At 47.3% G+C, this 27,158-nt stretch overlaps 1 protein-coding gene across 1 annotated transcript; it reads left to right on the plus strand.

Annotated features, from left to right (window-relative positions):
* Positions 1 to 557: 557 nt before the first annotated feature.
* RGMA (repulsive guidance molecule BMP co-receptor a) lies at positions 558 to 26,996 on the plus strand. The gene is made up of 3 exons (XM_035131374.2): positions 558 to 966; positions 19,976 to 20,487; positions 21,909 to 26,996. Exons 1-3 carry the CDS (start codon positions 885 to 887, stop codon positions 22,617 to 22,619), a joined length of 1,305 nt encoding a protein of 434 aa, XP_034987265.2. The 5' UTR covers positions 558 to 884; the 3' UTR covers positions 22,620 to 26,996.
* The last annotated feature ends 162 nt before the right edge of the window (positions 26,997 to 27,158 follow it).

Raw genomic sequence — 27,158 nt, forward strand, 5'->3', positions numbered from 1 at the left:
CCATCTATTCTACACTGACTGGTAGCTGCTGTCGAGGGCTTCAGGCTGGGGGCATTCCTAGGTCTACCTGGAGATGCCAAGGATGGAATCTGGGACCTTCTGCATGCAAAGCAGATGCTCTCCCTATCTGCTGCAACTCCTTGCCAATTAATCTGCCTCGGACTGAATCAGACCATTGGTCTATCTAGCTCAGTACTGTCTGCACCGACTGGCAGCAGATCTCGCAGCCCTACCCAGAGAGACGCTGGGGATCCAACCTGAGACTTTCTGCATGCAAAGCAGATGCTCTACCCCTGCTGCGCCACAGCCCTTCCCCAGAGCTGACCTCCTTCTCCTCTTGCTTCCTTTGGAAGGGGTGTTGGAGAGGGGGGGGAGCTTTCTCTGTCTCTAGATGGAGTGCTGGAATCCAGCTGTAACACATCTCTCCTCTCTCCCAACCCCCCTTCTTCACGCTGGCTCTGTAACCGGATACGTGCCTTGACTACGCGGGCGGGACCAGGCCTCTGAGTGGCCAGGCCCTGCCAGCAAGGAGCAAGGCTTTACGCATTGGAAGGGAGCGCGCGGTGATTGATGGTTGGGGCTGTTTTCCAGAGAGAACGAGGCGGGTGGAATTCGGTGCGCGCTGCTCACTTCTTGCCCGGGCGCTTGGAGTTCCCCGCTCAGAGCCAGGCTCCGGTTTCCCCCTCCCCTCTGTGTCCTGCTGGTGCTGGTGCTTGCGTTTTATTTTTTATTTCCCCCCTCCATGCCTCCTCTCCTGTTCAGTTGAGTTCTTTCCCCGCTCCTCCCCCCCTTCTTACCTTTCTCTTTCTTTTTCCCTCTCTCCTTTTGCAAACCAAAACTCTTCTTCTAGGGAGAGGCTAGTGGTTAGAGCTGAAGCTGGATGGATGGGTATGGGGAAAGGGGCAAGCGGCCAAGCCCTTGGACTGATCCAGACCCTCTTTCTCTCTCTCTGCGTCTTCCCAACAGGTAAGGAGCACCAGCTCCCCCGATTTTTTCTTTTTTTGCTTAAAAAAATATTTTTGGGGTGGGGGGGGGACCAGCCTTCCAAGAACTGCCTTTTCGGTTTCTCTCCCACCCTCTCTCAAGCCCCCGATCTGTGGGCCTCCCATTTGCTCTCATTTCACAGCACTTAGCCACATGTTGGAAAACCTGGCGGTGTTCAGGCACCCAGCCTGAATCGATCAGAGTCACACCAGACCCACCTCTTTGCAAATTTCTCTTGCTTCGCATCGGTTAGCCTAGAGACTTTTGTCCGCCACACCAAGATGCCTTTTTTGCTCAGCGTAACTGAGAGGACAGATGGATCAGGGTGGTTTGCAGCTGGGCTTCAGAGCTAACAAAAGGCACCAAGAAAGTTTCCCCGTCCCGTAGGTTCTCCGTCCCCAGAACATTTTGCTTGTGTGCCCATGTGAGAATTGCGCGTCTCTGCGACAGGGAAACAGGAGGGGATCTCTGTCTTCTACCTTATTCGTCCGTTAAAGGCTTTAGAGATGGCAGTGAGATCGAGAGAAAGTATTTGTACTACTCCTCATTAGTGAAAGATTTAAAAAAACACAATTTGACACCTTGTTTCTTGGCTAGGAAGGGAAATAGTTTTATTTCGTTGCTTTTTGTTGTTGTTGCAAATGTTGCCTTCTAGACTTTTAAGAGCCAGGGGGATGGTGAGAAGGCTATTTTCAGGTGATTTTTGTTGGGAAAGTTATTGAACCAAATGTTTACGTGTGCATGCCATGTCTGGAATATATGCGTGTACCTAAATTTGGGTTTGATTGTGTTGCTCAGCTGTGTTATACCTGTGATGTAGAATAAACCAGATCCAAGACTGGGGTCCCAGATAGGCAAGGAATGAACCTCTTGACACATTTTTCTTCCTTTCTTACTGGGACATGTTGGCAGATGCATTTATCTTGCTCAAACCTGCCACTTGTTGCTAAGTTGGAAACCTTAGCTGAATGCAAATATCTACTCAATATTTCAAAGCAAGAAAAAAGAGGGGGGTGCCTGCTGTGAGGGGGATACACTGGCAAGTTTTTTTATCGCCTCTTCAATATTATTATTGACCTGTAGCCTGCCTTATTTATTTGCTGTTGCAAATTTGCTTGTTTTCTCTAGTAGCCAGAGTTAAGCTTTTCTCTGCTAACATTTGGGTGTACCTCCTTCGCTCCCCTCCTCTCCATCGTCCCCCCCTTTAATCCCATGGTTTGTTTTTACGGTGTCAGAAAAAGGAGCGGGTTTTCAGAATCACAGCTGAAAACGCCATCTGTTTCCAATGAATCCCCCCATTGGCTTTTCCACCGTGTTTCTGCCGGATTCTTGCTTGCAAATTCCTTCAAGCTATGAGGGCTTGTTTTTGTTGGGTGAGGGGAAAGTAACTTCACACAGGGAGAGTTGTTCCCTTCCAAAAAACTCTCCAGTTTCTTTACCTCGAAGGTTTCCCCCCCCCCTTTCTGCAGAGAGCAGAAGGAATTATTAATTGCTCTAGGGCTTGGAACTGCTGATATAACTACCATTGGTGCGTTTATTGATTTATTGCAAAACTCTTCTTTGCAAAGTGTGAAATGGTTGGATTTTGGGGAGGGGGGGGAAGTATCCTTTAAAACACACACACAAGCAACATCCTGACTATTTTGTGTTTGTCTTGGTTGATCGTGTAGCAAAAAAAACCTCTCCTCTCTCTGCCCCCACCCCACTTCAAATCCATTCCAAGCCTTCACACATTGAAGCAATTCCGATGAAATGCTTTGGAAAAACTCGATCCCGCAGCCTTGGAATTGCCTTTCCAAGTGTGTGCACAAGCCAACCCCCCACCCCACCCCACCCTTCATGCAGATTTGCTGGGAAGGTGCTATCTGATCTGAGATATTATTGAATTCTTTTCCTGAGAAACGTGCTGGAGCCGGAGATCGCCTTGCAAGAAGGAACTTGATCTTCGATCTGGGATGTGCAGCAGATTGTGTGTGATTCGTTATTATTCACCCCTGCGGCAATTAAGCTATATTAATCACGATTGGCTCTGGGGCCTCCCTTTGTCGGTAGTCTGTGTTGGGTTGGGAGTTGGGGTGGGAATGACGACTCTTGTGTTACCCTACAAGAGTGGGGTAGGATTTAGTTGTTTTGCTCCTAGTGACTGACACAAACACACAGCTTCTTAATAGTTCTGAGATAATACACTGCAAAATTGCACTGCATTTCGGTTGCGGCAGGCTTCCAAAGAGAATTGGCCAAATTCATGGAGGAAAAGGCTTCTAGCCATCATGGCTATGTTCTAACCATGGAATTGTAAGTGGGGAGTGTTGCTGTTGCACACGTAGTCTTGCTTGCTGTCTCCCCTTTGGGGTGTTTGGCTGGCCACTGTAAGAACAGGATGCTGGACTAGATGGGCTGCCCATCTGATCCAATAGCCAGACTCTCCTTATATTCCTAGCTGACAGAGTCTTGGGCTCGGCAGTGGCTGGTCTGGGTTCAAATCCTGCTCAGTTAGAAGCTCACTTAAGTGGCTAGGCTCCATTCCCAGCATGGGCACGGCTGTTTAGTGGGGAGGGGGAGTTTTATGCAGGCCTTTTGGTAAAAAAAACGGCCTCTGCTGTGCCTCTCTTCTCAGGAGATATAAAAGGAGAAAGGAAAGTGGGGAGTGTTGTTGGCCCAGTTCTGTCACATCTCTAAATGGATGACAGTGGAGTCCTGCTTTGAGAGCACATCAGAAAGAAGAAAGCTTTTAAACACACAAACAGAGAGAGATTTTCTTGGTGACCCTAAAATCATTTCTCAAAGGAGTCTGTTGGGCACAACAAAAAACTGTAAAGCACTGTTGTGGGCCATTCATGCCATATATTTAAAGAGCTATGATAACACTTCATGGCTTCCACCCCACCCCCAAGAATTATGGGAGTTGTAGTTTGCTAAGGGTGCTGAGAATTGTTAGAAAGTCGCTATTCCTCTCTCAGAGCTACAATTCCTAGAGCAGTTTTAACAGTTAGTCCCTTTTCACAGGGAACTCTAGGAATGGAAGTTCTGTGAGGGGGAATGGGGACCTCCTGACAACTCTCGGCACTCTTAAGCTACAGCTCCCAGAATTCTTTGGGGGAAGCCACGGTTGTTTAAAGTAGCACCACAATGTTTATAATGTATGTTGTGAACGTGGGCATACTTTTCTTTTAAAAAATTGTAAATTATAGCAAAAAGGGGAAACCTTTATATAAAAGAAATAACAAAAAGCACCAAAATCATATGTAATAGAAGATCCGGCAGAAGACAAGACAATTACAATGTTTTCCGTGCAAGTTGGCACTTCTTTAAACTAAGGAGTTCACATACAGACTTGCCAAATAGAAAAAAAGAAGGAACCAAGAGTTAACATTAACATATAAGCAGGAGAGGCCATATGGTTACGGACTGCTTTATTGGTAGATAAAATAAAAAGTCATGTCCTATGACCAAAAAAACCCCACCAGTCTCTTACAGCATATCCTCTGGCTACTCTCAACTTTTGGGTAGAAGTTTTCTAGAAGAGCAGTTTGCCAGACTTTTGAATACAGTACTGGTAATTGTAAGTTATCCGAATCAAATGTCTTCCAGGATTTTGCCACAGTTCCTCTTGCTGATGTTAACAAGTGTGAAATGGGATCTTCATTCTTTAGGTTCCTGTCCACGTCTACCGGTATATGTGTGGTGCATAGCTGCCAAGTTTTCCCTTTTCTCGCGAGGAAGCCTATTCAGCATAAGGGAAAAATCCCTTTTAAAAAGGGATAACTTGGCAGCTATGGTGTGGTGTGAATGTGGCCATACTGAGCTCTTCTGCCACCACATACTCTCATGATTTGACATCATTTGAGGCTGGTCCATAGCGTGTCTGTGGTGGCCTTGGTGGATCTGCAATCTGACTTGGCCAGCGCATGACGCTTATTTGTTGATTGATTTTTTGTTAATTTATTTAAACATTTACAAATCATGCTTTCCTGTACAATACCACAAGGTATTTCAATAAAAACGTCAGACGCTTCTGTGAGACCTGGTTGGCGCAGACTCTCCAATTTGAAAGGCCTGTTTGAATAATACAAATGACTCGCATGGGGGTTATATTCCGGGTACTGTGCATAAAAGCCGAAATCACGTATAGCCAGAACAACACCAGAACTGTTATCCCCCCTGCCGCCCCGCCCCCATCCCTAACTTTCCCATGCAAAGTGAAGAGCTTTTAAGCTCTCCGCTGTGTGTGTGTTTAATTTGTGTGATTTCAGCTCACCGCCCACCAAATGCGTAAACCTGAAATTGTGCTTGTTAAATGCATGTAAGTTGCGAGTTACCTGTCTTTAGAAGATGTCTAAAAGCAAGCAGGGATGGCTCCTTCCAAACTTGTATTGATAAGGAGTTCCACTAGGCAGTACTTGCCACACTATAAACTGCAGGTAAACTATTGGGCCCAGTTCAATGTGTTAGTGGTGTCATAGAAAGTCCTGTATAGTTTGGGATCCAAGTACCCAAAAGAGCACCTTCTTCTATATCAACCCTGTGATTGGCAGGTTATGTTGGTGATGCTACCACTAGGGGCTGTTAAGTTGGCGCGCTGACCTGTGGCAGGGCCTTTTTGGTGGTGGTTCCCTGGTTGCGGAATGCCCTCCCTTCTGAGTTGCACCTGTCTCCATCATTAGTAACTTTCAGAAGGAATTTGAAAACATTCCTGTTTACCCAGGTGGCTGAAGAATACCGTTCTTGGCAACCCTAAGATTGGACGAAATAATGTATTTAACTGGCTATGGAATGTTTTGAATCGGAACTGCTCTTAGATTTTTTTTTTTAGTGGTCATTGTTCTTGGAAGGTTTCAGCTGTTATTGATGGGTTTTGTTTGTAAATCGTGTAGCCATTTGCCATCCAGGGCTCCTTTGGGAGGAAGGGCAAGATATAAATCCAATGAATTAAGAAATAAAGATTTTACCACTGGAAGTGCCCCATCAGAAAACCTTAGTGATGGAGGTGAAGGATAAGAAACCAGGCAATCATTAGGGTACTTTGAGCCTGTGCTGCTTAGAGCTTTGTGAATTAACAAAAGAATATTGAGCCTGGCCTGGCAGCAAAACTGCAACCCATGCAGTGTAAAGCTTTTCGCCGTGACATGATCCTGGGGAGACCTTCATCCTTGAGTATGAGGGTGTGTGTGTGTGTGTGTGTGCATAAATATGTCACTGAGACTGGAATTACTGGCCTGGAGGACGGACAGGTTGTGGAGGAGAGGTGGCAGGGGCCGGGAGAGCATCTGTTGCTTTGGATGAGCTGCGTGGGCAGGGTTTTGGGAGGGGAGACGTAGGAGCCAAAAGCCACAGGAGGGTGCTGCAAAATTGGGGTTGTGGTACATGAAGGTGAGAGGCTGGAAGTGGGACCAAGGCCCTGGCGCAGTTTGCTTGGCTCGGAGGAGCTGGATTTGCTCTCACTCGTCAGCTTAATGAGCAGGGACTCAGATTTGCTTGTAAAATAGTTTTAAAGGCTCTGCAACCTGCAATTGTCAAATATCGTAATTAAGAATGGAAATCCCGTAACAGTGCCATATTTTTTTATTTAAAAAATGATAATAAAAAAGAACAACCCAGCCTAGAGTAAATGTTAGCACTGCTTTGCATCCATTTCGAACAGAAAAGGACAGATGAGAACTATAGATGGTCCTTGGCATCTCCGGGTAGGACTGGAAGAGATCCCCTGCATGAATCCTTGGCATGCTGCTGCCAGTCAGTGTAGACAGTACTGAGCTAGATGGACCGATGATCTGACTTGGTAGAAGCCAGCTTCCTATGATCGCATCCAGGAAGGTACTGTCTGTTTAACCAGCGCTTCCACAGGGCATGTTGGTGTCATTGCGCTGAAATAGAATTCCAAGGCAGATGTGTTTTCTTGGGTGACGTCACAGGGTTGTTAGCACAGAAAATGCTAGATGGCTATTCTTCTAGAGCGGGGGCAACCGACCTTTATGTCCCTGAGGGCCACATGCAGCAATGGTTGGGAAGTCAGGGGCCGCATGCCAGAGGGCTACATAACTACACAGGCTCAATCGCATGTATACATCCACATATACACGCGTGTGTGATTGCAATGGGGAGGAAGTTGTGTGTGGGACTGACTCTCTCATCACAACCACAAGCATGGGAGCTATACAGTGGTGCCTCGCTTAACGAATGCCCCGCTTAACAAAATTTCCGCTTAACGAAAGGATTTTTCGAGCAGAGGTTGCCTCGCTAGACGAATTCGTTTTATGAAAAATTCATCTAGCGAATCGCCGTTTTCCAAAGGAATGCATTGAAATTTAATTAATGCGTTCCTATGGGCAAAAAATAAAATAAAAAAAATTCAATGCATTCCTATGGGATCCACTAGACGAATTTTTCATTATAAGAAAAGACCCGTGGAATGAATTAAATTCGTCCAGCAAGGCAGCACTGTATGATGTAGGGAGTCAAACAATTGGTCCTTCTAGCTCAGCAGCTCTGCAGGGTTTCAAACTGGGTTGTCTCCCAGCCCTCCCTGGGGATTAAACTGGGGACCTTCCACTGAGCTAAATGGTCCTTCCATACAGCCAGGCAGTAAAATTTGATGGGGGTGATTTGGCAGTGGGGAGTGAACCTCAGGATTGCATCGGTGGAATATGCCAAAGGACCTCCCTACCTGTTCTGTCTCCTAGCCTTTTTGAAAGCTTGCAAGCCAGAGCAGGTAGCCAAGGGCTAGTGCCTTGAGTAACTGAGCTTCCATTTAACAATCGCTGCTAGTAATAGTAGCGATAAGGGCTGCCATGCTGAATGAGATCAAAGGAAAAGGGACAGCTTTATATTCCTGCCTTGCAGGGGGGTTGGACTGGATGATCCTCAGGGTCCCTTCCAACTCTACAATTCTATGATCCTATCATACCTGACGCCCACTGTGGCTTCCAACAAAAAAACCTGGCAGATGACGGCGACAAAGTTGTGCATAAAGACAGCCACAATAGCCTCCCTTGTCCCTTGTTAACCTCTAGTTCACACACTTATTTTATGTGTTTACTTGAATAATTTATACCCCAACCTTCAAGCTACAGTTATGCTCCCAGAGCACCTAACAGAGCAGTAAGAAATAATAATAATAATTTATTGTTATTTAACAACAGCAACAAATAAATAAATAACATACTATGGTGATGGTGATTTATTCACTTTGTTATCCACCCTTTGTCGTAAGGTCCCAATGTGGGTTACAGCAATTTAAGGTGCAATACTGAAGCAGTCTAAAACAAAGGTCTAAAACCAGTTGTGGTTCACAATTAGTTCTTTATTCTTGTGGTCCACGGTGTGTGTGTGTGTGTGTGTGTGTGTGTGTGTGTGTGTAACAAACAATTAAAAAGTGTACAGTATCTAACGCAGCACATAACAATTGCTGCAACAGGCAGGCAAATTATAAAGTGGTGCACCAAGACCCTCAGTGATTTTCGAGTGGTCCGTAGCTTGAGAGCCACTGAGCTAAAACCAACCATCGAAATGAACACTGCAATACAGCAATGCTGATACAGTTGGATGCATTCAGACTTAACACAATGAAGAAAACTAAACTAAAGCAACAACAGCCCATTCAAATAGATGGCAAAATCAAATTGCTCTTAAGAGTTAAAAAACAAATAAATGCTTGCGTTAGCTGTTCTTATAAGCCTGGGAAAACGGAAGTGTTTTTTGCCTGGCTCCTCAGTTAGGTGTGGAGGAACTTTCATTTCTCAGCCTGAGGGCTGTATTGTCCTCTGGAGCAATTTTTGTGGGGGGGGGCGCCAAGGGCAGAAGTGGGTGGAGCCACAAACACGAATCTTACCTTCGTACAGTAGGGCTATTTTCCACACATGCTCACACACCCCTCGTCCGGGCAAGTGAGGGGCATTATCAGAGTTCAAGGGCGTATTCCAGTTCCTCACCACTGACCTAATGTGATAGCAAGGAAGTCTCCTTGGGGAGAGCACTTCCAAGGCATGGGAGTCACCACGAAAAAGGTTCTGCTTCCGTCCCAGAGAAATGGCTCCTTCTGGGCAGTGTGCTGTCTGATGTGGCATAAGGGTGCAAGGATATAGTGTAAGAAACCCAGGGCTGCCAGCAAAATGGGGGTCCTGGGTCAGGGTCCTCCACCCCAACAGATTATGTGTGGTGAGGGCAGAGGGAAGTGTATAAATAAATGGAGAAAAGGAAGGATTTCATTACACTACTTATGGAAGTCACTGCCAGAGGTTTTGATTATGGCCACTGGCTGAGATGGCTTTGGTAGGGGATTCTCAAATGCAGGGAGAAGTGACTATTAGTCAAACCTCCAGTTTCAGACGCAGTATACCCCTGGAAACCAGACAGAAGAGGATCTTTGCCTTCATCTGTTTTTAAGCTTCATAGACGCACCCAAGCCCTCTTCAAGGCATGCTGCTGGTGTGTGTTTATATTTATAATCCACATTTTCATAAAGGCGCAGCAAGGTGGTAAACAACATGCAGGATTATAATAAAATCAGTAGAACATCAATAGAACACCAGTAAACACCAGTTAGTTGAAAAGAAAAGAAAAGCACTGTGAAGGCCTATCTAAACAAGACAGTTTTCAGAAGACATCTAAAAGAAGGCAGGGAGAAGCTGCTGAGGGCCTGTTGGCAGGGAGTTCCACAGGGCAGAACTTGCCACAATAAAAACTCACTCCCAAGGTCAACCAAACCTCAGGGGCCTCATGGGGATCTCCAGAAGTTATCATAGATAGCCTACAATCATAGAGTCCAAAGTGGCCCCGAGGATCAAGTCCAATGCCCTGCAATGCAGGAATATGCAGTTGTCCCATATGGGGATCAAACCTGCAACCGTGGCGTTATCAGCACCATGCTCTGTCCAAGTGAGCTATCCAGTGCCCCGTTGAAGAGTCTCGGTGATCAAGGTGGAGCTTTAGGGATCAGGTGGTCTTTAAGGTACTTTGGGCCCAAGTTGTTCAGGGCTTTGCGAATGAACGCAAGAACCGGCCTGGTAGCAAATACGCAAGCAATGCAGCAGAGGAGTTACGTGACTGCCAGTAACCGGCTCCTGTGAGCAGCCTGGCCGCTGCATTCTGCCCTAGCTGCAGCTTCCTGGCCAGATACAAGATCATCTGGATGGAGAAGCTCCCTTGCTGTGCCTCGGCAACCCCAGTTGCCATTCTCATTGTTCTCTGCCAATTGGAGAGCGGCAGTCTGAAGGATGGAGCCTTCTCTGCCAGGGGAACTTGAACCTCCACAGGTACAGGAGGCAAGCAGGCAGAGCTAGGGCGCTTGTTCCCAGAACTACTACCCATGGGTTTACTTTGCGCACCAACGGCATGCCTGAGGAGTGAGGATGGCCCTGGGTGGCTGGGTAGATAGGTTGGCATTCAACTGCCAAATCAAAACCCGAGTCAACATAAAACTGAAACGCAGCTATCCTTGGAAATTTCTGCCTCTCTAAATGTTGCAATGGCACTTTCAAGCGAAAAGGGGGGTGCGAAAAAAGCACATGTTATGTGCACGGGACAATATGCATGTTTGTGAAAATAGCGTGCATTATATTAGAGAATCGTAGAGTCTTAAAATCGTAGGATTGTAGAGTTGGAAGGGATCGCGTCTAGTCCAATTCCCTGCGATGCAGGAATCTTTTGCCCAATGAATGCACTATAAAGTGCATGATATTAGGGGTGAAAAAAAATGTGTGCATTGGGAATGCAGAGGGAAACATATGCCTTTTCATTTTTTAAAAAAAGTTACAAACTGATGGAGAAGAGGTGAACAGGAAAGATGAGAAAGTGAGAGAAACCAACATGGACAGATTTCCCCCTCCCTACTAAGGAGGGCTTTGTGTGAGAACAGGGCGCTGGGCGATGCTGGGTGATCTGATCTGATGTAGTAACAGCTGCCTGCTGGCTGTCATCCTACTCATGGTTCCCTGTCATGTTCCCTTATCTTATCCACAGATAAGAACACGAGACAAGCCTTGCAGGATTAGGCCAATGACCCATCTAGCTCAGCATCCTGTTCTCCTGGTGGCTGACTTGATGCCTGTGGTTAAACCCACGGGCATCCGCCCTCTGCCCAGCAACTAGAACAGTGGAGGTAGAACATAGCGACCTTGACTAAGGAGGAGAGGAGGAGAAGGGGAGGGCTATGAGAGGAACAGGGGGACAGAGGGGGAACCCAGGCATGGTCCTAGCCGCAAGCTTTGGATGTGCACTTGAAAAGAAAACCATCTTTAAATCAAGGTTGTAAATCGCCAATTGCTGTGGCTATTTAAGAATCAGCTTTGAAGGGGTACAGGTCTCCTCCTTTCTCAGTCGCAGCATCTGGGCAGGTGTGATGAACTGTGACCTAGTAACTTGCGTAGGTTATTGGCGAGGATATTTGGCTGATGAATGCTGCTGACAAACCCATGAAGCCCTCCTTAAAACTGCACTTTTTCCCACCCCAACCTCTCTGCTTCCAGATGAGCTCCTGCTTAGACAGCTAGATCTCGCAATAATACTTCAGCACTTCTGAAAGATGTTCCAGTGAGTTTCTAAAGGAGCGGGGACAGGAAGGGAGTTTTGCAGAGCGGGGACATCAGCCGAAACCATTTCCCGCAAACAATTTGCCTCTTGATTTTGCTGAGAAGCCCAAGTTGTTGGGCTCTGCCAGACACTCATTTTTATTCCTCTTTTTGTAATCTTCGGCTGTTGATCCTCTATACCCCACCCTTCGCTGGAATCAACACCTCCGCCTGAGAATGCTGCAATGTTTTGGCAGGGATCTGTTGAATGCATTTGTTTTTGTTGAGAGTTATGTGCCCGGGGCTCTTTTCCTGTATTCCTTTGGGATTGCATGTGTGCAAGACAGAACAAACGTGTGTGTGTGTGTGCGCGCGTGCACACACACACATTGAGTTAAGCTGAACAATCCAAAAGCATGAGTTCCCACAATGAAGCATCTTCCTGCCAATAATTTCATGGTGGAGGCAAGCTGAAGCCTCTTGAAGTCCTTGGAGCTGGAGTGAAATATGCAGGTGTTATTTACTGTATATGCAAAATCCCTGCTATACTGCAAGATTGTTTACTGCAAGAATCCAATAGAATCTGCACATGGAGGCGCCCAGAGTGTTTTTTTTCATAAAAAATTGTTTTATTTTAACTTGCATCCCACCTGATTTTCAGAAGAAACTCAAGGCATCTAACAAATCCAGACATCATAACAATATTAAAATATATATTGTAATCCCTGCTTCCAAACCCTGTCATAACATCAAAGAATCAACTTTAAAAAAAAAACAAAGGCAAAACGACAGTAGCAATTCCAAAAAGGGCAATCAGGATTAAAACACAGGAACAGGAAAATGAAAAACCCTTGCCTTTACTAGTTGCCTACAATACTGTATTGGTGGGTCCTCCTGGTATACCTGGGTTGGCACAGGGTGGGCATCGCTGTGAGAAAAAGGGGGCCTTACTGTGAAAGGTTTTGCCATCACAGCAGCTATTTCCTCAGGTTTTGCCAACCTGGTGCCCTCTAGATGTTTTGGACTAGAGCTCCGATCAGCCCCAGGCATAAACATAAACCAATCTTTGCCAGGCCTGGGGCATTTCTAGGTGACCTTTTTATCTGCTCTGATTTGTTTTCAGGGAGAATAGAAAACAATGGCTATTTAGCAAGCACGCCTCCTGATTTGTTTGCGCAGAGGTTAGATGGCATTGCATCAATGAAGGTGTTGCCCCACACTTTCCGGTAACTTTCAGTCTTTGGAGGGAAGCAAATTCATTGTGCAAGACCTCCCATTCAGCTGTAATTGTGCAACCTGAAGTTGCTGGTATGTGATTGAATCTTGCCTGAAAATTGGGACTGTCTTGAAGTGGCCCTTGTTGCTTTCTAGCTGCTAAGGGAAGATTTTGTGTGTGAGAGAGGGAGGGAGGGACCCTCTCTTAAAATGTTTTACTATATCAGCCATGGGTATGGTGGTGCCATTCAGGTCTGTAATGTAAAAAAGGGAAATATCGTTTTTCAAGCCCAGGTTTATGATTTCACTTCCTATAAACACTCCTTTTCCAATGGCTTTGAAGTTTACCTTTTGCAGTTTTTTGGGGGGAGGGGTATTCCTCCTTGCCTACGAGGGTGCCTGGCTTTGATTGTTGGCTCTCTGTTTGTTTGCCAAGGTTTCACAAACTTGGATCTTCAGACTTAGGACTGCAACTCCCATCATCCCTAGCAAGCAGGGCCAGTGGTCAGGGATGATAGGAATTGTAGTCCAAAAACAGAGTGAGGAAAAGGCAGGCCTCCTCAATCAAAGACCAGGAACATAGGAAGCTGCCTTACACCGAGTTGGGCCAATCGTCCATCTAGCTCAGTATTGTCTACACCAGTGTTTCCCAACCAGTGTGCCTCCAGATGTTTTGGGACTACAACTCCCATCATTCCTGACCACTGGTCTTGCTAGCTAGGGATGATGGGAGTTGTAGTCCCAAAACATCTGGAGGCACACTGGTTGGGAAACACTGGTCTACACTGACTGGCAGCAGCTCTTCAGGGTTTCAGGCAAGGGACATTCCCAGCCCTAGCCAGAGATGCCAGAGATGAACTTCTGCATGCAGTGCAAATGCTCTGGCACTGGAACATAGCAAACTGCCTTACACTGAACCAGGCCATTGGTCCATCTGACTGCACTGCACTGACTGCACTGGCCAGCAGTAGCTTTCCAGGGGTTTTCTGGGAAGTCTCCCCTAGGCTTACCATGATGGACCCACGCCCTGATTCAGTGTGAGGCAACTTCCTGTGTAGGTTCAGGATTTTTTCACCCTTTAAAGCACATTCCCTGGCGCCTTAAAGAATTCCAGACACTGCAGTTTACCCCTCACGGAGTTGCAGGTCTCAGCAACCCTTTATAAACTGCAGTGCCCAGAATTCTTTGAGGCAAAGAATGTGCATGCACTGACTGGATTCACTGCTGAGGGTCTATATCTTAAGGGGATTGGGCCAGTTATATGGCAGAGAATTCTGTTCATTGGCTTAAAGACAATCCTCCAGCTCCAGAGGCAGTGTACCTCTGCATGCCAAGATTCTTGGGATAAAGTTGAAGCGACTCCTATTTTCCTCCTGGTCTTCCCAGATGCACCAACCTAGCCTAAGTTGGAAATGAGATGCTATGTTCTAGAGGAACCATGTTCTGGTCCTTAGGAGCCCAACTCCTAGAAGAGAAGAAGAAGAGTTTGGATTTGATATCCCGCTTTATCACTACCCGAAGGAGTCTCAAAGCGGCTAACACTCTCCTTTCCCTTCCTCCCCCACAACAAACACTCTGTGAGGAGAGTGGGGCTGAGAGACTTCAGAGAAGTGTGACTAGCCCAAGGTCACCCAGCAGCTGCATGTGGAGGAGCAGAGACTCGAACCCGGTTCCCCAGATTACGAGTCTACCGCTCTTAACCACTACACCACACTGGCTTTGGCACCCACAATAAAGTGGGGGCTAGGCCTTTGGGGGCAAAGTCAGACTGTTCGAAGTTTACAGCGCCTGCTGTGGCTGTGGGGGCCGATGCAGGAGAGGCATGTTTTGTTGCAGCTGGGCAGACAAAGGCATCTGGTTGTGCTGCTACAGATGCACCCACAGCATTTCTTCTCTCTGCGCTTCACCCAACCGTCATTCCTTCTCTGGTCACTGCTATGGATGCGCAACTTGACTGTCTGTCTCGTCTGCAACCACAGAGCGAGGTTGATGTTGCCAACCTTTCTGTCACATTTGTAGACTGTGGGTCTGTTAACGGGCCTGGTCCCCGAAGCTTGCTCCCTGTAGAAAACATCCTTGTGGAACATCTCTTTAGTTTTTAAATGATTTTTTTTATTAAAAAAAATCGATAACTTGGGTTAAAGTGGAGAATTGAGCCCCTGGAGGAGGGATATTCAGCTCCTTAGAGCACAGGTGAGGCACTGCAGGCCCAGGCCTCTCTGTATCCAGGTCTTGGATACAGACCATATTCCTTACCAGCCCTCTGCCCACTTTTGCTTCTGGTCCATGATGCTCAGTTGTCCACATGGGAATGTGCCACTCGGGCTCGGAAAACCAGCCCAGCAGGAAGGATGCAAATGTCAAGCACGTTCTGTATCTAAAGAAGTGTGCATGCACGCGAAAGCTCACACCAATGACAAACTTAGTTGGTCTCTAAGGTGCTACTGGAAGTAATTTTTTATTTTGTTTTGCAAATGTCGAAGAACATCGTGGAATCCCAGCCGTAAAATCTTCCAGGTGCGCCCCCCCCCCCCCCGCCTCTGAAAAAGATTCTTTCCTCTCTGCACCCTGCAACCTCTGCTCCATTACACAATAAAAATCGCCATGTAAGGAATGTTGGCTCTGTTTTCACCCCCTCCTCTCCTTTCACGCCTCTCCCTCTGCTCATGAAATCTGACTCGATTCCTTTGCACTGGTGGTAAATTTATTGGCCTGTATTGGAGTCCTCCTTTTCTTTTTCACCCAAAAGATTTCACAGATTTCATTGTCTCTCTTCCTTCTGCCAACCCCTTAGCTGGGGTCTCTGGGGGTCTTCCCACCCTTCCCCCAGTCCCTCCCCCCCCCTCAAATCGGTTTTATGGGACCCTTTTACCCTGCTCCCTGATTTTTTTTGTCATGCAAACAAGCCTGTGATAATCACCCTATTCTTTGGCAAAGGTCTTCAGCTCAATGATTAGCAGTTCAAAGGCTCAGAAGTTTAATGGCCTGTCAGGGCCCTGCCCACAAACCCCTTTCATTGCTGCTCTGGTCATTGGCAGGACCGTCCTCCCTCCTGTGGGTCCCTTTCAGCCCTGCCAGGCCTATGGAGGGGCACTGTTGAAAGCAGGCATCAATCACGCCTCCACCAGGGCAGGAGGGCTGGGGCAAGGGAGGCTCCGGGCAACAGTGGATAAAGTGCTTAGAGAAGAGGTTGTCTCCCTCTCTCATAATGTGCAGCGGTTGGAACAGCTCAGTCAGTAGAGCATGAGGCTCTTAACCGCAGGGTTGTGAGTTTGAGCCCCATCCTGGGCAAAAGGTTCCTGCATTGCAGGGGGTTGGACTAGATCAGGCATCCCCAACCGTCGGCCCTCCAGATGTTTTGGACTACAATTCCCATCATCCCTGACCACTGGTCCTGTTGGCTAGGGATCATGGGAGTTGTAGGCCAAAACATCTGGAGGGCCACAGTTTGGAGGTGCCTGGACTAGATGATTCTTGAGCTCCCTTCCTATTAATTCTTTAGGGGAAGCCAGGCTGCTTAAAAGTGGTCGTGTTTTAAATGTATGGTGTGGATGGCCTTATGTTCTCTGCCTTTTGTATGCCTTGCATCCTGTTCTCACAGCCTCTGGGATGACCTGGGTGCAACAGCCCCTCTCCCCACTTGTGATTCTCAGCAACTGGTATGCACACCCCCAAACTTGGAAAAAAATATATGCCAACCTTGGAGCTGATGTATTTATTTTGGACCAACTAATGCATTATGGCAGATACTGTCATAGACTAAAGTGCACTTTATTGACAGATTAGCACATGGGTTTATTTTATGCAGGGCAAGCAGTGGGGTTAGAGCAGTGTTGGCCAAACTTGGCCCTCCAGCTGTTTTGGGACTACAACTCCCATCATCCCTGACCGCTGGTCCTGTTAGCTAGGGATGGTGGGAGTTGTAGTCCCAAAACAGCTGGAGGGCCAAGTTTGGCCATCACTGGGTTAGAAGGAAATGAAAAGCAAGAAAAATGTGCAGGCTACCATGCTAAAGCTTAGAGCTGCCTTCCCCAACCTGCTGCATGTCAGATGTTTTGTTCTACAACTCCCCCAAGCATCAGGTAGCATCGGCAGAGCATGAGACCCTTAATCTCAGGGTCATGGGTTCAAGCCCCGCGGGTGAAAGATTCCTGCATTGCAGGGGGTTGGAGTAGATGATCCTTATGGTCCCCTCCAACTCTACAATTATATGATTCTATCTGTGGGGCACCAGATTGGGGAAGCCTATCTTCGATGTATTGTAATGGTTACGTGACCATTTGAAAAGCAAACACAAACATCCCGGGATTAAAGCCTGCAGCAACATCCTGCATTTATTTATCCTCTGTGCCCATGCGGACTCAAACCGTACACACAGCCAGATAATACTGGATTTGCTTTTGCGCAGACTGTGGCACAGGGCAGCCTCTCGTTTTGCTCACCCGCCGCCCTCCCCTGCCCCCACGGCACCCCCAGGTCCTGTGGTTCAGTTTTTCCTTCTCTCTGAGCATTTGGAGCCAGCGAGGCCCGCTCCTGTGCTAAGTCATCTGCGGCCGAAACGCAGATGTATTGTGAGTCGATGGAAAATGGATTATGTGAAATTGAACAAACAGGGGTTTCTTGGCTTCAGATCAAATCCGTTTGTCCAGATCTGCACCAAAGCTGCTGGCTGTACAGAACGTGTTGCCCTGAGGGTGGGTGGGGAGGAGGGGAGGAGATGGAGTTACGGCAAGCAGGCATTGTCTCTGCCCAGATTCCAGATGGGAGACTGGGGGAGCGGTGGGAAGACAAGGAAGACAGGATCCCCACAATCTAGGCTACACCGATTCACTAGCCATGATGGCTAGGCTCTGCCTCCACAGCCAGAGACAGTAAATGCTTCTGAATACCAGTTGCTGGAAGCCACAGGCAGGGAGGGTGCTCTGGTCCTGCTTGTGTGGTTCCCATAGACAACTGGTTGGCCACAGTGAGAACAGGATGCTACACTAGATAGGCTATTGGCCTGATCCAGCAGGGTTCTTGACTCAGAGCAATTGGGGGCAGCTGCAGTGGCCAGTGTTAGAAACTCAGATATTTAAGCCAGGCGCCAAATACGGTAGCTCCTTCAACCAAGGTTACAATTGCCCAAACTGAATGTCTAGTTGCCATTTGGGGGCAAGGCTGGCCGAAAGTCTTGTTTTTCAAACAATGGACTGACTTTGATTCATTCTGTTCAGATGACAGCATTGAGCTAGGTTAAGAACGTAAAAGAAGAAAAGTCACTTGATCCAAGGACAGTCCACATCTATATAGCCCTATTCCTACCTCTTTCTTAATGGTGACATGGACCATTCATAAAATCTAATAATATTTTTCACAACTATGAGCAGGGCAAGTGGGTTAGCGAAGACATTTGACAACAATTCACTATAACATTGTTCACTGCTCCTGCTCAGGCTGCACAGAAAAAGCATTTGGGTTCCTGAAATTCATTATGATTGTGGAGATAAAATAAACTGATAGAATTCTACAGGATGTGGTATTTATGATCTCCAGGCATTCACCGCTCGATGGTGGAGATGTCAGGCATTGAGAGGATAAGGGAATGGTTTGTGGAGACTCCCAAGGGTTGGCCTGGGAGGAGGTAGTTACATCATAAGGCTGAGGTTCCTCACTCCAATCCTTACAACAATCCCTGGACTGTAAGCTGGTTGGGGCAGGGACCTCCCCTCTTATACTATGTATGTCCTACACAGGTCCTTAAATTCTGCTGCAAGGATGATTGAGATAATGTGAGCTGTGTGCTTTGTACACCTACAATCCTGCCCAGCTGGGGATTTCAGAGCAGAGATTTCTGGATTTGCACCTCAGGCTCTCGGCTAAGATAAATATCACCACCACCTCTCACACCACTATCCAGCCTGGATTTCCCTTGTGGTCTTGTGGGATGTCAGCATAGTTGCTGTAATAGATTTCTCCTCTGCTGTTTTGTGCTACTCGTACCACATGTCTCCCTCCCTCTGCACGCACGCTCACACACACAGAGCAAACTGGGAGATCTTGGCTCCTCTGCACCAGTGGGCCAAGGGGGTTGAGTCACGCTGGTGTTTTGCAATCTGAAGGCATTGGCACTGAGCAGAGGTGCTGAAGGCTGCCCTTTGTCAACCAATTAGGGTGGCCAACCAGCTGCAGCAGAGCTTAAATGGCCCAGCAATGCTCAGCTCTCGGTAAAAGCCTTTATCTCCTTCAAGCAGGAGGGAGGAGATGAGTGAAGAGGGGCTGGTTCCGGCTCTCAGATCAGGTGCATTAATGAGGGTTTGTTCAGATTTGTGGGGGCGGGGGCGGGTTTGATGACACAGACCCGTCCAATATCCTGGAGAGCCACTGCTGATCAGTGGAGCCACTGCTGGTCAATGTAGACACAGAACTGAACTAGCTGGACCAATGACCTGATTCAGTATTTTAGAGAGCTCCTGATGCTCCAGGGAGAAGGTTCTCTGGACAAGGAAAGAGCACACGGGACTGACTCCTGGAATTTATACCAGGCTTGGCCAATCAGGCAGCTTCATGCTGCCTGTCAGTCACAGGAGAAGATGCCGCTATTCCCTTCTACAGCTGAAGGGGGTGCTTCTAAGATGACCTGCTTATTGAGTCTTCATCCTGGTTCGTAGGGAGATTAGATGACAGTGGCTGTTCAGTGAGCACACATTCTAATCTGCTTGTGGAGAGGTTAGACAACTTTGCATCAAAGCAAGGGTCACCCGCACTTTCCCAATGCATTGTCCCGTTGCTTTTTCTTATTCCACACTTTTCGGAGCATTCCCCTGTCACTGTCCAATTTGCAAAAAGTATGTGTGTGTGCATCTGCGTGTGTTTAAAGTGGATTTGTTGTGTTAGGTTGACACAAGTGCTTCAGTTCACTTTAAAAGCACAAACCCAAAGTTCTAGTCTGTGTTTGAATCTGTCCTGCAGAATAGTGATGGTCTGAGAGGTTGGGGGGAAAGTATGGCTTTTGCATTTGTTCTTTTTCCTCTCTCTCTCTCTGTCTGCCTCTCTCTCAAACACACACACACATCTTATCGAAAGTTTATGTATGACACCTGGCTTTGGAAATTTAGCCTTATATGGAGACGTGTGTTGTAAGCTGTTTCCCCCAGAACTTAAAACTGCATAAAACCTTTAGGAAAACATCTCCCCCTACCGGCCTTGAACAGTTTCTCTTTCCCCCACATAATACTTCTCAAAATCTCTCCGTGTTTTAAGGTGTCTGCTTTGTTTCCTTTCCCCCACAGTGACGTCTCAGTGCAAAATCATGAAGTGCAATTCTGAGTTCTTGGCCGCCACTTCGGGGCCCCACCACGTGGGGGCAGAGGACACCCCCGAGTTCTGCACGGCCCTCCGGGCCTATGCTCACTGCACTCACCGCACGGCCCGCACCTGCCGCGGAGACCTGGCTTACCACTCCGCCGTCCACGGCATCGACGACCTGATGGCCCAGCACAACTGCTCCAAAGACGGCCCCACTTCCCAACCGCGGGTCCGCCCTCTGCCCCGAGGCGACAGCCAGGAGCGCTCAGACAGCCCGGAAATCTGCCATTATGAGAAGAGCTTCCACAAGCACTCTCCTCCTCCCAACTATACGCACTGTGGGCTGTTTGGAGACCCCCACCTGAGGACTTTTTCTGACAGTTTCCAGACTTGCATAGTCCAAGGGGCATGGCCGCTCATAAACAACAACTACCTGAATGTGCAGGTCACCAACACACCTGTCTTACCCAGTTCCACGGCAACAGCTACTAGCAAGGTAAAGGCATGACCTATTCAGTGCCTGTTATTTCAAGAGGACGGTGCCTCGCGGCAGCTTTGCTGACAATTCCCACTTCTGTGTCTCACATAGCTGAATAAAGTAGGCACATCTCTAGGTCCACATTCACACCCTGTGTTTGAAATTTCCCCAGGTGCATTTTGCAACTGGCATGGGTCCAATTGCGACCTCATGGAAATCTCTGGATACCAGGCTGGCGACTGACATCTCCGTCTGGTTGGCCTCTCCAGCTCTCTTAAGCAGAAGAGCTTATTTCTTGGCATTGATGCCCCACCTTTTTCTCAGAGGAGTACATGGTTCACACACCCCTCCCCAGTTAATCCCTACAACAGCCCTATGAGGTAGGTTAAGAGGCTGTGACTGGCCCAAAGTCACCCAGTAACCTTCCTTACTGAGTGGGGATTTGAACCTTGGTCTCCCAGGTCCTAGTCTAGCACACTAACCACTACACCACACTGGCTTCCTAGAGTACTTCTGCTATGCGGCAGCTATATAAATTAAGTAGGTAAAAAAATACAGAGAAAGCAAAATGTCACTTAGAGACGGATCTAAAATATTTCCCTTGAATTTGATTTATTCTGGATTGTTGTATTCAGTGTTTTAATATATTGTAAACCACTTGGAGATATTTTTTTCTTTAAAACATAAAGCCGTTTAGAAATGAAATGAATGAATAATAGTACTTTTAAAAAATTCCACAGGGCAAAAAATGATGCCTAGGCATTCCATTGTGCCACTGCAACCTAGATTTAAGGTGCCATTTGGCGATTAGTTTATGTATCTGAGTTTCTAATGCTGGTCACACCATGTATTTAAAGCTAGGGTTGCCAGACTCAATAGAGGACAGGACTTCTGTGTCTTTAATTGCCCTGCTCTCCTTTGAGTCTGGAAACCTTAAAGAGAAACCAGCAGACCCATTGTTTAATTTCCAAGCAAAGGGTCTGCTGGTTTCTCTTTAAGGTTTCCAGACTCAAAAGAGAGCAGGGCAATTACAGGCACAGAAGTCCTGTCCTCTATTGAGTCTGGCAACCCTATTTAAAGCACTAAGATATCACTTTATCCCTGCAAGCGATTCTGGGAGCTGTGGTTTGTTAAGAGTGCTGAGAGCTGTTCTCTCCCGTCCCCCGCCGAGCTACAATTCCTAGAGTGGATTTCAATCCCCTTTCCCCAGGGAGCTCTGAGACTACAGGTCCCGTCATCCCCAGCCATTGGCCATGCTGGCTGGGACTGGGAGGCAAATTAGCCACCCCTCCACTGAAGGGGCAGAAGTGAGAAGGCAAGGTATCACAGGTGTATGAGTGGCTATGGTTGGATCAATGAGCTCTTACCAATCTCAGTAACTCTCCCTTTTCATACCATCTCTCCCCCTCCCCACCCCCCAACCTCTCTTCCCTATTTAGCTCACCATAATTTTCAAGAGCTTCCAAGAATGCGTAGAGCAGAAAGTCTACCAGGCTGAAACAGATGAACTCCCAGCAGCCTTTGCCGATGGCTCCAAGAACGGTGGCGACAAGCATGGCGCCAACAGCCTGAAGATCACCGAGAAGGTGTCCGGCCAACACATTGAGATCCAGGCCAAGTACATTGGCACCACCATTGTGGTGAGGCAAGTCGGCCGCTACCTCACCTTTGCTGTGAGGATGCCCGAAGAGGTGGTGAAAGCGGTGGAAGACGGAGACAACCAGGGCCTCTACCTCTGTCTCTGGGGTTGCCCGCTCAACCAGCAGATAGACTTCCAGGCCTTCCGTTCGACCACGCAGACCACAGAGAACCGGGCTCGCCAGAAAGGTGCCAGCTCTCCGTCTTCGCCAGAGCATTTCACCTATGAAACAGCCACAGCAAAGTGCCGGGAGAAGCTTCCGGTGGAGGACTTATACTTCCAGTCCTGTGTCTTTGACCTCTTGACGACGGGCGACGTCAACTTTACACTTGCTGCTTACTATGCCTTTGAAGACGTCAAAATGCTGCACTCCAACAAAGACAAATTGCACCTCTACGAACGGACACGAGACTTGGAGACAGGCAATACGGCCCCCTTGGAGCCTCCCACACTTCTCCTTTTTCTGGGGGTGTTGGCATGCTTGAGCCAGTGGACAGCTGTTTTCCTATAGGCCGTCATCTGTGGCAGACCTCCTGAGTCGGTAAAAACAAGAGAACAATTGTACTGGGTAACTAAGAGGCTGAGCCAGCTGAGAGTGAACAGTTTTAGTGACTGCTTTTTCTCCAGGGGGAAAAACCCCAGAAAAAGCAATTGATCGAATAGGTTGAACCTTCTTTCCAAGTGAAGGCCTCCTTTTATGTTAAAGAGTTCTGAACTCGTGGTTGACCCCTGCTCTTGTTCCCTTCCTCCTCTGACTGGAAGGGATAACGGGAGGCTTCTCACTCTCCCCCCACCCCGGTCCCTCCATGTTTGATGTACTACAAATGGTTGTGGTGATTGTGACATTGGCGTTTGTGTAAAAGTCAAAATAGGCTTCTTCTTTTTTTTAGACAGGCAGTGGCAAGTTGCCAGTTCCAGAAATGAACTGCAGGATCATGACTGAACGGAGGTGAAAGAAAGAAAGAAAGAAAGAAAGAAAGAAAGAAAGAAAGAAAGAAAGAAAGAAAGAAAGAAAGATCCGCTCAAAGGGTTATGTGCGAGCAGAGCTTAGTCAGACATGGGCAGCAGAAGAGTCATGTTCTCTCCTCCACAACTGGCTTCTGGTTCATTGCACCTGCTTTTCCCGGGGTGTGCCGAACGCTCTTGGCAAACAGGCTCTTGTGTGCTCACACCCTCACACATGTGAGACTTGCCATTGCACGTGCAAACAGCTGTGGGTGCACACCCAGTTTCTGTGATCTTGTTTGTGTGCAGCTGCTGGCAGCTGCCTTTGCACAGGTGGGTGGGGGAAAGGATGAGCATCAGGCCTTCGCCTCCTCTGGCCCCAAAGGGACGGTGTACAGGAGACCCAGTCTCTAAGAATGTGCTTCTTCCCACCTTCTCAGTATCCAGCAGTGGGGAACCCTAAGGGGATGGTAGTCCCTTTTAACGGAAAGAACAGAATTCCAATAGGGAAGGCATTGTGGGACAATGCTGTGCTTTTTGACGTGGGTCCAGCGTTATCTTTGTAGAAGGCCTTCCCTACAGCTCGGATCTTTGTTTTTCTTCAAGGATTGCTGTCTCTTTGCAAATTCCTCTTTCCTCCTATCCTCCTCTGGTGTCTTCAGAGGGTTAAAACAAGGCCAGTATTTCGGTGGCCCAAAGTGCCACTTCTTCTTCTTTTTTGTACAACCAAGGCTACCGTGGTGTCCAAGAAATGGGCATCAAGAACTTGCTTCCTTTCAAAGTCCTTTGCTTAGGTGACCCAAAATCCTCCTTGGGGTTTTTTGTGCTGTAGAGAACAAATCACACCAAGCCATTGGGAGCCCCAGGGCAGAAGCTTCAGAGTTCCAAAAAGGATTGCTTGTTTTTCCTACACTCCAGTTTGATTCCCAAGCCTTTCTTTGCAAAGTTGCCCCCTGAAATCAGATGACTCATTCTTCCTGCTGAAGAGAAGCCCTCTGAGGAGGCTACCTGCTGAATCTCTGCATTCCTGCTCTGGGTTTGCAGAAATTCAGGAAGTAGATTCCTTAGAAAATGGGCAAAGTCTTACCGTTGCTCACTTTAAACCAGTGCTGTGCTGATATCAGTCCTCCAGTTTGCTTTCTTTGTTTTCTTCCCCTGCTAAAGATGCTTCAGTTTTTATACCTCATTCTCAGGGTGCTTCAGTAATGCCTGTGTGCAAGGTTTGGGGCTTATGGTTGCAAAGTGGCCAAGAGTAGTCTTTATGTTTTATTTCCAGTAATAATCTCCAGCCTTTCTGCAGTCTCCCCAGCTGCCTGGGCTTCCTGATCTGAAAAAAAGCCCAAGGGAGGATTTGCCTTGTGATGTCTTCCCCTGGGCTTTGATTGGCATGCAGGCACCCAGGAAGGCTGCAGAGCACAGAGCAGCGGTGAGATGATTTGTGGAATGAAAGAAAGGTCACTTACAAGCATAACCACCTCCAAAATAAGGGAAGCCCAACAAAACCCCCTGCACCCAACTCATGAGAATTTAATCAGAAGTATTTCTTCCCCGTGATAATTTTTGATTTTTTCCCCTTTCTCATTAATTGGTAGAAAAAGATCAAATAAAATGCAGGAATGTGGTTTTTTCCCCTGCACAGCACTATTCAAAATATTGACCTTTTCAGGTCTGAGAGCAAACCATACCTCTATTTTAATTTGGGAGGAGGGGCAGGGGAAGTAAGCCTCAGTATTTTGGGAAAGTCTTAAACAGTTTGGCATGCCTGTTCTGCTTTGCGTCTCATCACCTTGTCTTCCTCCATAGAAGCTTCCAAGCCAGGGAGTGTTTAGGAGAACTCTTACTGTCCCTGGATAGAGCTTCAGCTTGGATCCCCGGCCCCTCACTCTCTTTGGCCAACTCACGGTGTGACATTTCAAGCCTCCTCCACTTTTCCCATCCTCACTTAGGGCCAGCCACATTGTACGTGTCAAATGCAATCTGTGCACCAGCCGTGCCAGTTTTGTGGTGGAAGTTCCCAGATGTGCCCAGGCAGCAGGTCAACCATGGAGGACAAGCTTGAGGTGCTCCTTGGACCATCCCAAAGCCCAGAAGATGCACACCCCATAAAACACAGCCATCGACATTGCTCCACAGTGACTGCACACCTGTATACTTCATTATTTGTACACGCAGTGACTTGCATATATATGCAAAATGTCACATGTGGCAACCTTCGTGTGGGTGTTGTGCTGTTTCCTATACAGAAGCTCTCTCTGTGTGGGAAAGAGATGGAGCTCATATCCCCAAGTTCTTTCATCTGTTTGCTGCTGTATATTCCATCATCTCCTCTGCCCCAAGGAGACCCCTGTAGTGGACCAGAGGACTAAGCTATCAAAGAGCAGCATCTTTGAGGAACCAGCTCACATGGAAGGTGCTACCCCCATAATGCTCTGCGATCGATTGAAATTTGCCCGGTAGCCAAACTTCCACCCACCAGCATCTCTGCCACCCACACTGAAAAAGCAGCAGAGGAACACGATTTTGTAGTCACTTGATGTATAGGATTGTGTCTTATATACTTAATATATAGAGTGCCCTCACATTGGTGACTGTACAGGGGTGTAATTTTCTTTTCCTTCCTGAACAGTTTAAAGAAAAATACGTGTTGACTGTTTCATTCTATGCTTTGTTCACCAATGGCCCTTTCCTCCTCCTCTCATCATTGATCTTGAAATAGGGCGCTCTCAACTTGAGCTGTGAAGTGTGCGAACTCGGGAGGAACGAGGAGATTGGGAGATTCTTAGGCTGAAAACTGGGACTTGGCCTTCATGTTCTCTAGAAGCGCTCACAGTAGCCAGGGGGGCTACAAAGTATTGCCCCTCCAGATGTTGCTGGACTTCAAGTCCCATCAGCCTCCAAGCCAGTATGGTCAACTGTCAGGGCTGATGGGAGTTGGAGTCCCAACAATCTCTGGAGGGCCACAGCGTCTCTGTTTTCGATGTCCAAGTTGAGCTCACCACCTTGGTGGTTCATTCTAATCCACCGGCAACTTGCAACAGCTAATGCTGCTTGTGTTTCAAAATTGTGGATGCTACTCAGAGTAGACTGAATGAAATTCATAGACCAAAGTTAGCCATGTCCATTAATTTCAACAGGCATGCTCTGAGTAGGAGCAATATTGGAGACGAGGCTCATAAGCTTCATTTCACCATATTTAGTTCAATATTGTCTTCCTTGGAAAAATGTGGACCATGTTCACGCCATACATTTAAAGCACTGTGGCGACCGTGTTAAAACAATTGTGGCTTCCCCCAAAGAATCCGGGAAGCCATATTTTGTTAAGGGTTCTCAGAGTTGTTAGGAGACCTCAACACACATTCCCTTACAGAGCTACAATTCCCAGAGTTCCCTGGGAAGAGGGATTGATTGGTTTAAGAATCTGAGAATGGTAGCTCTGGTAGGGAATTAGGGTGTCTCTGCAGACCTCTCACCCCTCTTAACAGACCACAGCTCCCCAAATTCTTAGGGTTAAGCCATGACTGAGCAAAGTGGTACCATAGTGCTTTAAATGTATATGTCCTTTGTAAGGTCTTCAAATTGGGTAGTGATGGCCTTTCTTCATAGCCGCTCCTCCTCCTCCTCTCCAGCTGACCTCACAGTCCAAAAAGTCCGTCAAGGTTTTCCAACTATAGGAATATCTTTAATGTTAAAAAATATTTTTTAAAGCACTTTATTTTGGTTTACATTATAGGGCTCATTCTGGCTTGCAGGTGAAGTGAAGCCAATAAAAACCCAATGGATTTTTAAAAAACGAAACAAAACACAAAGGGCGGGGACGCAATTCCAGCCTCACTGACCCTTTTCCTTCCCAGCTTCTTTTGTGTTTGTGTGTAGAATTTTGTCTGTAAATACTGTAAATTATTTATTGATGAAAAGTGCAAGTAAAACATTTTCTTCCCAACCATGTGGACAGCGAATTTCTTGTGAATTTCTTCTTTAGTAGGAGTGAGAAATGTCACAAACCACGTTCCTTCCCTTCCATTTCGTTAACTGCCTAGCCTGCCTTCCCCCAGCCCAACAGTCTCTGGATGTTTTGGGCTACTGCTCCCATCAGCCCCAAGCAGTG

Source organism: Zootoca vivipara, chromosome 14 (assembly GCF_963506605.1).
Source record: "Zootoca vivipara chromosome 14, rZooViv1.1, whole genome shotgun sequence".
NCBI classification, from domain to species: domain Eukaryota; kingdom Metazoa; phylum Chordata; class Lepidosauria; order Squamata; family Lacertidae; genus Zootoca; species Zootoca vivipara.

What these genes read in the sequence shown, in the direction of transcription:
- RGMA (XM_035131374.2), top strand. Translation starts at nt 885, where the DNA reads ATGGGTATGGGGAAAGGGGCAAGCGGCCAAGCCCTTGGACTGATCCAG. An exon ending in TCTCTGCGTCTTCCCAACAG is followed by an intron (nt 967 to 19,975) that starts GTAAGGAGCACC and finishes TTTCCCCCACAG; the next exon opens with TGACGTCTCAGTGCAAAATC. An exon ending in CGGCAACAGCTACTAGCAAG is followed by an intron (nt 20,488 to 21,908) that starts GTAAAGGCATGA and finishes TTCCCTATTTAG; the next exon opens with CTCACCATAATTTTCAAGAG.